At 46.5% G+C, this 15,592-nt stretch overlaps 1 protein-coding gene across 1 annotated transcript in view; it reads left to right on the top strand.

Moving 5' to 3' along the window:
- The window catches only part of LOC147119248 (uncharacterized), a 143,690-nt gene that overhangs the window by 40,057 nt on the left and 88,041 nt on the right, over positions 1-15,592 (top strand). The window contains 1 exon segment of the mRNA XM_085984055.1: positions 3,344-4,014. Coding sequence (XP_085840181.1) covers positions 3,344-4,014 — 671 coding nt within the window.

The following is a 15,592-nucleotide window of genomic DNA, read 5'->3' as shown; positions in this document are numbered from 1 at the left end:
GAATCCCCATGTACAGTCCCCGGATTAGAATTCCCATGTACAGTCTCAGGGTTAGAATCCCCATGTACAGTACCAGGTTTAGAATTCCCATGTACAGTCCCAGGGTTAGAATCCCCATGTGCAGTCCCAGGGATAGAATCCCCATGTACAGCCCCAGGGTTAGAATCCCCATGTACAGCCACAGGGTTAGAATCCCCATGTACATTCCCAGGGTTAGAATCCCCATGTACAGTCCCAGGGTTAGAATCCCCATGTACAGCCCCAGGGTTAGAATCCCCATGTAGAATCTCAGGGTTAGATTACCCATGTACATTCCCAGGGTTAGAATCCCCATGTACAGTCCCTGGGTTAGAATCCCCATGTACAGCCCCAGGGTTTGAAACCCAAGGTACATTCCCAAGGTTAGAATTCCCATGCACAGTCCCATGGTTAGAATCCCCATGTACAGTCCCAGTGTTAGAATCCTCATGTACAGTCTCAGGGTTAGAATCCCCATGTAAATTCCCAGGGTTAGAATCCCCATGTACAGTACCAGGGTTAGAATCCCCATGTACAGTCCCAGGGTTAGAATCCCCATGTAAAGTCCCAGGGTTAGAATCCCCATGTACAGTCCCTGGGTTACAATCCCCATGTACAGTCCCAGGGTTAGAATCCCCATGTACAGTCCCAGGGTTAAAATCCCGATGCACAGCCCCAGGGTTAGAATCCCCATGGACAGTCCCAGGGTTAGAATCCCCATGGACAGTCCCAGGGTTAGAATCCCCATGGACAGTCCCAGGGTTAGAATCCCCATGTACAGTCCCATGGTTAGAATCCCCATGTACAGTCCCATGGTTAGAATCCCCATATACAGTCCCAGGGTTAGAATCCCCATGTACAGTCCCAGTGTTAGAATCCCCATGTACAGTCCCAGGGTTAAAATCCCCATGTACATTCCCAGGGTTAGAATCCCCATGTACATTCCCAGGGTTAGAATCCCCATGTACAATCTCAGGGTTAGAATCCCCATGTACATTCTCAGGGTTAGAATCCCCATTTACAGTCCCTGGTTTAGAATCCCCATGTACAGTCCCAGGATTAGAATCCCCATGTACATTCCCAAGGTTAGAATCCCCATGTACCGTCCCAGGGTTAGAATCCTGATGTACGTTCCCAGGGTTAGAATCCCCATGTCCTGTCCCAGGGTTAGAATCCCCATATGCAGTCCCAGGGTTAGAATCCCCAGTGTTAGAATCCCCATGTACATTCCCAGGGTTAGAATCCCCATGTACAGTCCCAGGGTTTGAATCCCCATGGACAGTCCCAGGGTTAGAATCCCCATGTACAGTCCCTGGGTTAGAATCCCCATATACGTTCCCAGGTTTAGAATCCCCATATACAGTCCCAGGGTTAGAATCCCCAGGGTTAGAATCCCCATGTACGTTCCCAGGGTTAGAATCCACATGTACAGTCTCAGGGTTAGAATCCCCATGTACAGTCCCAGGTTAGAATCCCCATGTACAGTCCCAGGGTTAGAATCCCCATGTACAGTCCCAGGATTAGAATCCCCATGTACACTCCCAGGGTTAGAATCCCCATGTTCAGTCCCAGGGTTAGAATCCCCATGCAATATCCCAGGGTTAGAATCCCCATGTACAGTCCCAGGGTTAGAATCCCCTTGTACAGTCCCAGGGTTAGAATCCCCATGTACAGTCCCAGCGTTAGAATCCCCATGTACAGTCCCAGGGTTAGAATCCCCATGTACGTTCCCAGGGTTTGAATCCCCATATACAGTCCCAGGGTTAGAATCCCCAGGGTTACAATCCCCATGTACGTTCCCAGGGTTAGAATCCCCATGTACAGTCCCAGGGTTAGAATCCCCATGTACAGTCCCAGGGTTAGAATCCCCATGTACAGTCACAGGGTTAGAATCCCCATGTACAGTCCCAGGGTTAGAATCCCCATGTACACTCCCAGGGTTAGAATCCCCATGTACAGTCCCAGGGTTAGAATCCCCATGTACAGCCCCAGGGTTAGAATCCCCATGTACAGCCCCAGGGTTAGAATCCCCATGTACAGTCCGAGGGTTAGAATCCCCATGTACAGTCCCAGGGTTAGAATCCCCATGTACAGTCCCCGGATTAGAATTCCCATGTACAGTCCCAGGGTTAGAATCCCCATGTACAGTCCCAGGTTTAGAATTCCCATGTACAGTCCCAGGGTTAGAATCCCCATGTACAGTCCCAGGGATAGAATCCCCATGTACAGCCCTAGGGTTAGAATCCCCATATACAGCCACAGGGTTAGAATCCCCATGTACAGTCCCAGGGTTAGAATCCCCATGTACAGTCCCAGTGTTAGAATCCCCATTTACAGCCCCAGGTTTAGAATCCCCATGTACAGTCCCAGAGTTAGAATCCCCATGTACAGCCCCAGGGTTAGAAACCCCATGTACAGTCCCAGGGTTAGAATCCCCATGTACAGTCCCAGGTTTAGAATCCCCATGTACGTTCCCAGTGTTAGAATCCCCATGTACAGTCCTAGGGTTAGAATCCCCACCTACAGTCCAAGGGTTAGAATCCCCATGTACGTTCCCAGGGTTAAAATCCCCATATACAGTCTCAGGTTTAGAATCCCCATGTACAGTCCCAGGGTTAGAATTCCCATGTACAGTCCCAGGGTTAGAATCCCCATGTACAGTCCCAGGGTTAGAATTCCCATGTACAGTCCCAGGGTTAGGATCCCCATGTACAGTCCCAGGGATAGAATCCCCATGTACAGCCCCAGGGTTAGAATCCCCATGTACAGCCACAGGGTTAGAATCCCCATGTACAGTCCCAGGGTTAGAATCCCCATGTGTGAAAGAACGTTGTACAGAAACTGGAATTGTCTTTTCTGAATTTCTATCCTGTACTTAGAATTATGACTTTTGTAAACTCCTTTTACAGGGTGTTAGAAAGGGAGGATTTACAGACGGGAAACTGAAACGAACATCACGTCAAGACCTGACAGTCACTCAATTCATCAGGACCTGAATATCATCGGCCTTTGAATATGGAAGGAGAAATGTTTGTCTGTTCTGTCTGTGGGAAAAGATTTCAAACATCAGTGTGGCTGGAAAAGCACCAAGACACACACACCTGAGTGATAGTGTTCCAGTGCACTGACTGTGGAAAGAGCTTTAACCAGTTACACAGCCTGAATAAACATCGCACCATACACTGTGGAGAGAAACCGGACACGTGTTCTGTGTGTGGACGAGGCTTCAACTGATTGTCCAACCTGGAGAGACACAAGGACACCCACACCACGGAGAAACCCTGGAAATGTGGGGTCTGTGGGAGGGGATTCAATTACCCATCAGATCTGGAAACTCATCGACGCAGTCACACTGGGGAGAGGCCATACACCTGCTCAGAGTGTGGGAAGGGATTCACTAATTCATCCCACCTGCTGAGACACCAGCGGGTTCACACTGACGAGAGACCTTTTAAATGCTCCGACTGTGCGAACTGCTTTAAAAGCTCTGAGGAACTGATTCGACACCAGCGAGTTCACACTGACGAGAAACCATTCAGTTGCTCTCACTGTGGGAAAAGGTTCACTCAGTCATCCAATCTCATTGTACACCAGCGAGTTCACACTGGGGAGAGCCCGTTCACCTGCTCCGTGTGTGGGAAGGGATTCACTCACTCATCCAGCCTGCTGATACACCAGCGAGTTCACACTTGGGCGAGGCCATTCATCTGCTCTGTGTGTGGGAAGGGATTCACTTGTTCATCCACCCTGCTGACACACCAGCGAGTTCACACTGGGGAGAGGCCATTCATCTGCTATGTGTGTGGGAAGGGATTCTCCAGTTCATCCCACCTGCTGACACACCAGCGAGTTCACACTGGGAAGAGACCTTTCACCTGCTCTGAGTGTGGGAAGGGATTCACTCGGTCATCCAACCTGCTGACACACCAGCGAGTTCACAAGGGACTGCAGAAGTTAGATTCTGATGTTATTGCTGCTGTTAATCACATCCAGGACTGAAATCATCCTGACAGCTGAGGTTTATTTCTGCTGATGTTAAACTCCAGCCCAGTTATAGGGTTAATATTATTGATATATGGCTGATTGGCTTGTTGGGGGCCTGCAGTGTCCCTTTAAGAACCGCTGTCTGTGATCTTTCCCCTTAATTTAGGACTTTCATAAGAAATTATTTGACAAAATTATGAATTTTATTTTAACCCTAAATTGATCTTTGGTGCAAAATCTACAATTTATTGTCTGAAAAGTTCCACATATTAACATTTCCAATTAAAAACTGCTGATTAATCTTCGCTGACAATTCTTACTGACTTGCACATTACACACAGTGGCACCTCCATTATCCACCAGAAAGAAGGGGAATGGGAATTGGTGGAGAATCGAGAGTCCCCAAATGTTGCCCCTCCCGTCTGGTACAGCAATCCCCTCGGCACGGGAATGGAGACATAGAAACATAGAAGATAGGAGCAGGAGTAGGCCATTCGGCCCTTCGAGCCTGCTCCACCATTCAATGAGATCATAGCTGATCATCCAAATTCAGTACCCTGTCCCTGCCTTCTCCCCATATCCCTTGATCCCTTTAGCCTTAAAAAATATATCCAACTCTTTCTTGAATATACTTAATGAACTGGCCTCTACCGCCCTCTGTGGCAGAGAATTCCACAGGTTCACCACTCTCTGGGTGAAGAAATTCCTCCTCATTTCAGTCCTAAATGGCTTACCCCTTATCCTTAGACGATGACCCCTGGTTCTGGACTCCCCGGCCATCAGAAACACCCTTCCTGCAAATAGTCTGTCCAGGCCTGACAGAATTTTATAGGTTTCGATGAGATCCCCTCTCAATCTTCTTAACTCCAGTGAGTATAAGCCCAATCGACCCAATCTCTCCTCATACGTCATTCCTGCCATCCCAGGTATCAGCCTGGTGAATCTTCGCTGCACTCCTTCCATGGCAAGAACGTCCTTCCTCAGGTAAGGCGACCAAAACTGCATGCAATACTCAAGGTGTGGTCTCACCAAGGCCCTGTACAACTGTAGCAAGACATCCTTGTTCTTGTACTCGAACCCTCTTGCTACGAAGGCCAACATACCATTTGCCTTCTTAACCGCCTGCTGCACCTGCATGCTTACCTTCAGCGACTGGTGCACAAGAACAGCCAGGTCTCTTTGCACTTCCCCTTCTCCCAATCTATTGCCATTCAAATAATAATCTGCCTTCCTGTTTTTGCCACCAAAGTGGATAACCTCACATTTATCCACATTATACTGCATTTGCCATGTTTCTGCCCAATCACCCAACCTGTCCAAATCGTACTGGAGTTTCACGACATCCTCCCCACAGCGTACCCTCCCACCCAGCTTTGTGTCATCTGCAAATTTGGAGATATTACAGCCAATTCCCTTGTCCAGATCATTAATATATATTGTGAACAGCTGGGGTCCTAGGACCGATCCTTGCGGTGCCCCACTTGTCACTGCCTGCCACTCGGAAAATGACCCGTTTATTCCAACTCTTTGCTTTCTGTCCGCCAACCAGTTCTCTATCCAAGTCAACACCTTGCCCCCAATCCCATGTGCCTTAATTTTGCATGCTAATCTCTTATGCGGGACCTTATCGAAAGCCTTCTGAAAGTCCAAATACATCACATCCACTGGTTCTCCCTTATCTATTCTACCAGTTACATCCTCAAAAAATTCCAGTAGATTAGTCAAGCATGATTTACCTTTTGTAAATCCATGTTGACTTTGTCCGATCCTGTCACTACTTTCCAAGTGCTCTGCTATTACATCTTTTATAATGGACTCTAGCATTTTCCCCACTACCGATGTCAGGCTTACCAGTCTATAATTCCCCGCTTTTTCCTCTACCACCTTTTTTGAATAGTGGGGTAACATTAGCTACCCTCCAATCCATGGGTACTGTTCCAGAGTCTATCGAGTTCTGGAAGATGACCAGCAATGCATCTACTATTTCTAGGGCCACTTCCTTAAGTACCCTGGAATGTAGATTATCAGGCCCTGGGGATTTATCGGCCTTCAGTCCCATCAATTTTCCTAACACCATTTCCTTACAAATACTGATTTCTTTCAGTTCCATCCTTTCATCAGACCCTATGTTCCCCGACATCTCTGGGAGGTTATTTGTGTCCTCCTTTGTGAAGACAGAACCAAAATATGTATTTAGTTGGTCAGCCATTTCTTTGTTCCCCATTATAAATTCCCCTGATTCTGACTGCAAGGGACCTACGCTTGACTTCACCAATCATTTTCTCTTCACATATCTATAAAAGCTTTTACAGTCTGTTTTTATGTTCCCTACTAGCTTACTCTCACATTCTATTTTCCCCTTCTTAATTAATCCCTTTGTCCTCCTTTGTTGAATCCTAAACTTCTCCCAATCCTTAGGATTATTGCTTTTTCTGGCCAATTTATATGTCCTCTCCTTGGATCTTATGCTATTCCTAATTTCCCTTATTTGCCACGGTTGAGTCACCTTTTTTGTTTTATTTTTATGCCAAACTGGGATGAACAAATTCTATAGCTCATCCATTCGGTCTTTGAATGTTTGCCATTGCCTATCCACCGACAACCCTTTGAGTGCTATTCCCCAATCAATCCTACCAAACTCGCTCCTCGGACCATCGTAGTTTCCTTTATTTAAATTCAGGACCCTGGTCTCTGAGTCAACTACTTCATTCTCCATCTTAATGAAGAATTCGATCATATTATGATCGCTCCGACCCAAGGGGCCTCGTACAACAAGATTGCTAATTCATCCTTTCTCGAGACAAGTCCTATCCAAGTAATGGGCTGAGTTTAATCTTTCTGGGCCTGTGGGATTGGTTTATATCAGAGAGGAGGAGATTGGTGTCAGTGACTGTGGTGTTGGTTTATATCAGACGGGAAGATTGGTGGCCGAGACTGCATCTAACCCGTGCTGTACCTGCCGTGGGAGTGTTTGATGGGACCGTGTAGAGGGAGCTTTACTCTGTATCTCACCCATGCTGTACCTGCCCTGGGAGTGTTTGATGGGACAGTGTAGAGGGAGCTTTACTCTGTATCTAACCCGTGCTGCACCTGCCCTGGGATTCTTTGATGGGACAGTGTAGAGGGAGCTATACTCTGTATCTGACCCGTGTTGTACCTGCCCTGGGATTGTTAGATGGCACAGTATAGAGGGAGCTTTGAGCTTTATTCTGTATCTAACCCGTGCTGTACCTACCCTGGGAGCGTTTGATGGGACAGTGTAGAGGGAGCTTTATTCTGTATATAACCCGTGCTGTACCCGCCCTGGAAGTGTTTGATGGGACAGTGTAGAGGGAGCTTTGAGCTTTATTCTGTATCTAACCTGGGCTGTACCTGCCCTGGGAGTGTTTGATGGGACAGTGTAGAGGGAGCTTTACTTTGTATCTAACCCATACTGTACCTGCCCTGGGAGTGTTTGATGGGACAGTGTAGAGGGAGCTTTACTCTGTAGCTAACCCGTGCTGTACCTGCCCTGAGAGTGTTAGATGGCACAGCGTAGAGGGAGCTTTGAGCTTTATTCTGTATCTAACCCGTGCTGTACCTGCCCTGGGAGTGTTTGATGGGACAGTGTAGAGGGAGCTTTACTCTGTATCTAACCCATGCTGTACCTGCCCTGGGAGTGTTTGATGGGACAGTGTAGAGGGGGCTTTACTCTGTAACCCGTGCTGTAGCTGCCCTGGGAGTGTTTGATGGGACAGTGTAGAGGGAGCTATACTCTGTATCTGACCCGTGTTGTACCTGCCCTGGGAGTGTTAGATGGCACAGTATAGAGGGAGCTTTGAGCTTTATTCTGTATCTAACCCGTGCTGTACCTGCCCTGGGAGCATTTGATGGGACAGTGTAGAGGGAGCATTATTCTGTATATAACCCGTGCTGTACCCGCCCTGGAAGTGTTTGATGGGACCGTGTAGAGGGAGCTTTACTCTGTATCTAACCCGTGCTGTACCTGCCCTGGGAGTGTTTGATGGGACAGTGTAGAGGGAGCTTTACTCTGTAGCTAACCTGTGCTGTACCTGCCCTGAGAGTGTTAGATGGCACAGCGTAGAGGGAGCTTTGAGCTTTATTCTGTATCTAACCCGTGCTGTACCTGCCCTGGGAGTGTTTGATGGGACAGTGTAGAGGGAGATTTACTCTGTAACCCGTGCTGTAGCTGCCCTGGGAGTGTTTGATGGGACAGTGTAGAGGAAGCTTTACTCTGTATCTAACCCGTGCTGTATCTGCCCTGGGAGTGTTTGATGGGACAGTGTAGAGGGAGCTTTACTCTGTATTTAACTCATGCTGTATCTGCCCTGGGAGTGTTTGATGGGACAGTGTAGAGGGAGCTTTACTCTGTATCTAACCCGTGCTTTACCTGCCGTGGGAGGTTAATATCCAAAAAATTAATATCAAAAAACGAGCAATCAAATTTTGGAAACACCTAAAAATGAGCAACCCCCACTGCTATCATTACGATGCCTTGAATTGCCAAGAGCTAATCATAGAGGAGTCCCCTCAGTCAACTAGTCCTGGGACTCAGTGAAGCAACCACCAACACTAATAATAATAACCAGCCCCAGGACAGTGACACCCTAGCACAGAGAATTCAACCCAACACAATTATCACTGAACAAAAGGAAAAGTACTTGAACTATTGGACAGAAACGACAAAAACCCAAAACAAACTCGAGTGCTATTTGGCCCTAAACAGACAATACACCATGGCTGAATACCTGACCATGGTAAAGGATAGCAAACTGAGAAAAATCTTGACAATGTACAGACTTAGTAAACATAGCCTGGCCATCAAAAAAGGCAGAAACGGCTGCCCAGAGAGGACAGGATATGCTCTCACTGCAGTCAGGGAGTGGTGGAGACAGAGATGCACTTCCTCACAACTTGTGGAAACTATCAGGACATGAGGGAGAATTTCTGCCCAAAATTCACAAAAATATGTCCTGAATTCAAAAATTTGAATGACCTCCAAAAACTCCCATATCTATTGGGGGAACAGAGAAAATGTGTAACTATAGCGGCAAACTATGTTACAGCTTGCCGCAAGCAGAGGGACAACCAGTGACACATTGGCCCAGAACTTGGTGTCGGGGGCTTGCCGCGCGTGCAAGCCCCCGATGTGCACTTACCCGACGCGCCGACATCTGAAACCTGGCCCGCAGTGGATTTCCTGTAAGTGGCCCGGTTCTGATCTCGGCGCTTTGTGCTAACCTGACCCAACGGCGTAGTTAGTGCGATGTGCCGGCTGGGATCAGGTCAGCACTGTTCAGCCAATCAGGGGAGGGGAAACTTCATTCATAAGTTTGACAGTAAAGACTGTCAAACTCATGAAAAGTACGGCACCCCAAAACACTACTTAAACTTTAAATAAAATTTTAAAAAGCATCCCAATAATTAAATTAACTATGAATAACTTTAAAAACTATTTTAAACAATTAATCAAATTTTTGAAAAAAATAAATTTTTAAAAAATAGGGTCTAAAACTAAACTTACCTTACTGTAGATTCTTTAAAAATAATAAACCTGTGGAAAAAAAAATTCTAAATTGTACTAAAAGACCACTTACCTGTAAAACTAAGTACTTACGTGTGGTTTTTCAATGCGTAAAAACCGGAGCCCTTTACACATGCGCAAATCTGTAAAAATACAGGAAATCCAAGTCGCACGCGCTGCCCAATACCGCGCATGCGTTCAGCCTCTTAACCCCTTGGGTCAGAGGACAGGAAATGCAGGTTTTCAGCGCATGCGCTGTGCATGCTGAAAACCGGCAATTCCTCCTGGCACACGCGTGAGTACCCTGTCCGTACTCGCGCGTTGTGACAGGAATTACTGGGTCATTAAATCTAAGAAAAGATTATATGCATATTATATGTGCATATATCTATGTATACATGGGTACACTTGTCTATACACTGTATGTCTAGATCAGTGTTTAGGTGGTCAATCATACATGTATTTCTGTGCTTTGGCAACATAAGATGTATCATGTCATGCCAATAAAGCAAATTGAATTGAATTGAATTGAGTGTTTGATGGGACAGTGTAGAGGGAGCTTTACTCTGTGTCAAACCCGTGCTGTAACTGCCCTGGGAGTGTTTGATGGGACAGTGTAGAGGGAGCTTTGAGCTTTATTCTGTATCTAACCCGGGCTGTACCTGCCCTGGGTGCGTTTGATGGGACAGTGTAGAGGGAGCTTTAGTCTGTATCTAACCCGTGCTGTACCTACCCTGGCAGTGATTGATGGGACAGCTTAGAGGGAGCTTTATTCTGTATCTAACCCGTTCTGTAGCTGTCCTGGGAGTGTTAGATGGCACAGTGTAGAGGGAGCTTTACTCTGTATCTAACCCGTGCTGTACCTGCCATGGGAGTGTTTGATGGGACAGTGTAGAGGGAGCTTTATTCTGTATCTAACCCGTGCTGTACCTGCCCTGGCAGTGTTTGATGGGACAGTGCAGAAGGAGATTTAGTCTGTATCTAACCCGTGCTGTACCTGCCCTGGCAGTGTTTGATGGGACAGTGTAGAGGGAGCTTTACTCTGTATCTAACCCATGCTGCAGCTGCCCTGGGAGTGTTTGATGGGACAGTGTAGAGGGAGCTTTAGTCTGTATCTAACCCGTGCTGTACCTGCCCTGGGAGTGTTTGATGGGACAGTGTAGAGGGAGCTTTAGTCTGTATCTAACCCGTGCTGTACCTGCCCTGGGAGTGTTTGATGGGAAAGTGTAGAGGGAGCTTTAGTCTATATCTGACCCATGCTGTACCTGCCCTGGCAGTGTTTGATGGGACAGCTTAGAGGGAGCTTTACTCTGTATTTAACCCATTCTGTAGCTGCCCTGGGAGTGTTTGATGGGACACTGTAGAGGGAGCTTTGAGCTTTATTCTATATCTAACCCGGGCTGTACCTGCCTTGGGAGTGTTTGATGGGACAGTGTAGAGGGAGCTTTGAGCTTTATTCTGTATCTAACCCGTGCTGTACCTGCCCTTGGAGTGTTAGATGGCACAGTGTAGAGGGAGCTTTACTTTGTATCTGACCCGTGCTGTACCTGCTCTGGGAGTGTTTGATGGGACAGTGTAGAGGGAGCTTTACTCTGTATCTAACCCGTGCCGTACATGCCCTGGGAGTGTTAGATGGCACAGCTGAGCGGGAGGTTTGAGCTTTATTCTGTATCTAACCCGTGCTGTACCTGCCCTGGGAGAATTTGATCGGACAGTGTAGAGGGAGCTTTATTCTGTATCTAACCCGTGCTGTACCTGCCCTGGCAGTGTTTGATGGGACAGTGCAGAAGGAGATTTAGTCTGTATCTAACCCGTGCTGTACCTGCCCTGGCAGTGTTTGATGGGACAGTGTAGAGGGAGCTTTACTCTGTATCTAACCCATGCTGCAGCTGCCCTGGGAGTGTTAGATTTCACATTGTAGAGAGAGCTTTGAGCTTTATTCTGTATCTAACCCGTGCTGTACCTGCCCTGGCAGTTTTGATGGGACAGTGTCGAGGGAGCTTTACTCTGTATCTAACCCGGGCTGTACCTGCCCTGGGAGTGTTTGATGGGACAGTGTAGAGGGAGCTTTATTCTGTATCTAACCCGTGCTGTACCTGCCCTGGGAGTGTTTGATGGGACAGTGTAGAGGGTGCTGTGAGCTTTATTCTGTATCAAACCCATGCTGTACCTGCCTTGGGAGTGTTTGATGGGACAGTGTAGAGGGAGCTTTGTGCTTTATTCTGCATCTAACCCGTGCTGTACCTGCCCTGGGAGTGTTTGATGGGACAGTGTAGAGGGAGCTTTACTCAGTATCTAACCTGTACTGTACCTACCTTGGGAGTGTTTGATGGGACAGTGTAGATGCAGCTTTACTCTGTATCTAAACCGTGCTGTACCTGTCCTTGAAGTGTTTGATGGGACAGTGTAGAGGGAGCTTTACTCTGTATCTAACCCGTGCTGTACCTTCCCTGGGAGTGTTAGATGGCACAGTGTAGGGGGAGCTTTGAACTGTATTCTGTTTCTAACCCGTGTTGTGCCTGCCCTGGGAGTGTTTGATGGCACAGTGTAGAGGGAGCTTTACTCTGTACCTAACCCGTGCTGTACCTGCTGTATTGATTTCTATGTGGGTTCAATGACGACACATTGTTGAAAGAGAATGTCTTTCAATCTAAAGTTTGTTCAACTAAGTTAACAGCATTACAGGAGACACCTTCTTAGAGATCCATCTAAAACAAAACTAAAACTAAACTGTCTCTCTCACATGCCCTCTGCTGGTAAGGCATAAATAATCAAACAGGCAAATACGCTGGTAAGGCATAATAATCAAACAGGCAAATACCATCACTATTTGCTGATATCATTACATCTCCCTTTCTTAAAACAAATGTATTTTGCTTTTATCTAACAACATGTTTTCTTTGTATTACTCTGCATTTTAACTGTAACACTTAATGAACTTACATTATCATTATCAAGGTTAGTTAACCTTGTTTTGTGTGTTCACATGAAATATGTAAATACACTAGAAGTTGAAGAGAGAATAAGATAACATTACTTCCTTCTATAACAAGAGTCCTTAAACTTGCTCAATGAGTCTCTCAGGAGGCTGCATGTGTCTTGAGGATTTTCTGATTGATAGTCCTTGAATCTGAGTTGTTGCCTCAGATGATGATTTCTCAGCTGTGTGATCAGGTTGTTCAACAGTATCAGTCTTTTGACTTGCTGTGTGATCAGGTTGTTCAACAGTATCAGTCTTTTGACCTGCTGTGACTGGTCCCATGAGAAGATCCCGACGATTTCTTCTCAGAACAGCACCCTCATCTGTCTGAATGGTGTATGATCTTGGTTGGACTTCACTCAGGACAGTTCCCTTCTGAGTCCATATGTTTGTTTTGTCTTTGAACCTTACTTGGTCACCAGTGTGGAGTTCAGGTAGGTTTTGTGTTCCTCTGTCATAGTAGTACTTTTGCTTTTCTTTCTGTTGTTCTTTGAACTTCCTCACTTTCTCCCCCTCTTTTGTTTTCAGGAGGTTCTCTGGGATGGGTAGGTTTGACCTTAGCAGACGTCCCATAAGGAGTTGGGCTGGTGACATACCACACTCGAGCGGCGTTGTGCGGTACACAAGCATGCTCTGGTAGAAGTCAGTTCCACTGTCTTTTGCCTTGTACATCAGTTTTTTCACTGGACCAATTTTTCCACTAGTCCATTGGACTGTGGATAGTGAGGACTTGACGTTGTGTGGACAAAGTCCCACTCTTTGGCAAAGTGTCGGAAACTTGCATTGTAAAACTGGGGTCCGTTGTCTGTGAAGACCTCGCTTGCCACGCCATGTCTGGAGAATATGGCTTTCATACATGTTATCACAGCATCTGCAGTGGTGGTGTACAGTCTACAAACCTCTGGATACAGGGAGTAATAGTCTGTGACTACAAGATAGTCCTTCCCTTGACATACGAATAGGTCAGCGCCTACCTTCTGGTAAGGTCTGTCTGGCGCTGGGTGTGGCTTTAGTGGTTCTACCGGATTGCTTGCTCGATATTTCAGGCATATTGTGCCGTTTGACACCTCATTTGTCACATCTTGGTTGATTCCTGGCCAGTACATCACCTCTCATGCTCTTTTCTTACACTTTTCGATTCCCAGATGTCCTCCATGGATCCTTTTTAGCATCTCTTTTCTCAGACTCTTTGGGATAACTATTTTACTTCCTTTGTAGATGATGTTTTCGACCAGTGATAGTTCCGCCCTGCAGTTCCAGTACTCTGCCATGTCAGGTGAGCAGACTTGCTTCATCTTGGGCCATCCATCCAAGATGCTTTTCCTCAGTCGTCTCAGTGTTTCATCTTTGTTTGTCTCAGTCTTTATGAGCTCCATTTTTGCATCTGCTATGGGCAGTGCACTTGTGATCATGTCCACGTAGGCGTTCACTTTTTCATCCATTTTGGTGTTTGCGGGCTCTCTTGGGTCAACAGCTCTGGACAACGTGTCTGCTGTATACATCAGCTTACCCGGGGTGTACGCAACATTCAGTGCATAGCGTTGCAGCCTGATCATCATTCTTTGTATTCTAAGCGGACATCCATTTAGTGGCTTTTGGAACAATGCAATCAAGGGCTTATGGTCAGTCTCTACACTGATTGCTTGTCCTGACACAAACCGGTGAAATCTTTCACAGGCGTATGTGATGCTGAGCAGCTCCTTTTCTATTTGAGCATATCGCGTCTCCGCGTCTGTCATTGAGCGCGATGCATATGCAATAGGTTGCCAGTAGTCATATTTTTGCAGAAGAACGGCACCGAGCCCACTCTGTGATGCATCTGATGATATCTTGATGGGTCTCGCTGGGTCATAAAACCTCAGAACTGGTTCCTCTGTGAGCAGTTTCTTTAGATCGCTCCATGACTTCTCATGATTCCATTCCCATTCTATGTTCTTTTCAGTTAGTCGTCTCAGTGGCGCCATCTTTTCTGAGAGGTTGGATATGAATTTACCCATGTAGTTGATCATTCCATTAAACCTCTGCACGTCCTTTTTGCATTGTGGCTTTGGCATATTCTCAATAGCGGACACCTTTCTGGGATCTGGTCTGATGCCCTCACTGCTAAGGATATCTCCCACGAATGTCAGTTCTGTCACCCCGAGCTGGCATTTCTCTCTATTCAGCTTCAGGTTTGTTTTCCTTGTTGCTTCCAGCACTTTTTTCAGTCTCTCGTCATGCTCAGTTCTCGTGGTTCCCCATACTATGATGTCATCCATCGAGGTATCAACTCCCTCCAGGTGCTCATAGACCATATGGATAGTTTTGTGATACACTTCAGGAGCTGAGGCAATGCCAAATGGTAACCTTAGGAATCTGTATCTGCCAAATGGACTGTTGAATGTGCACAGTCTTGAACTTGCCTCGTCCAGTTTCATCTGCCAAAATCCTGATGATGCATCTAACTTGCTGAAATACTTTGCATTTGCAAACTGTGACATGATTTCCTCACGTGTAGGAAGCTTGAAGTGCTCTCTCTTTATTGCTCTGTTTAGATCTCTTGGATCCAGGCAAATTCTGAGCTTTCCATTCTTTTTGTCCACAATGACAAGGGAACTCACCCACTCAGTTGGCTCATCTATCTTCTGAATCACGTTCAGGCTTTCCATCCTGTCCAACTCTGCCTTCAGTTGCTTTTGAAGAGCAAACGGAACTTTTCTGCATGGATGTATGGCCGTTGGCATACTTTTATCTACTCTGATCGTGTGTTCTCCTGGAAGGCAGCCTAGACCCTGAAATAGGTCGTTGTACTCTTTCATGAGTTCATCATAGGCTGTCTCTCCTTCGCTTTCCACAACGAGGACACTCTTTACCAGGTTCAGTCTCTCACAGGCTTTTAAACCTAGTATGGCCTGCACATCCTTTGGCACCACGATTAATGCTAACGTGTGCTCTCTGTCCTTGTGTGTTACTTTGACAATGCATTTTCCTTTCACTGGTATATCAGTACCTGAGTATCCTGTCACTTTCACTTTTATTCCATGTATCTTTGGTCTGGGTCTAATTTTCTTAAAATCAGTCTCTGATATCACATTAACTTGTGCTCC

The sequence above is a fragment of the Somniosus microcephalus genome, chromosome 4 (assembly GCF_052327205.1).
Source record: "Somniosus microcephalus isolate GS21.2 chromosome 4, FLI_Smic_1.0, whole genome shotgun sequence".
In the NCBI taxonomy this organism is placed as follows: domain Eukaryota; kingdom Metazoa; phylum Chordata; class Chondrichthyes; order Squaliformes; family Somniosidae; genus Somniosus; species Somniosus microcephalus.
This window is presented reverse-complemented; position numbering and strand designations above follow the sequence as displayed.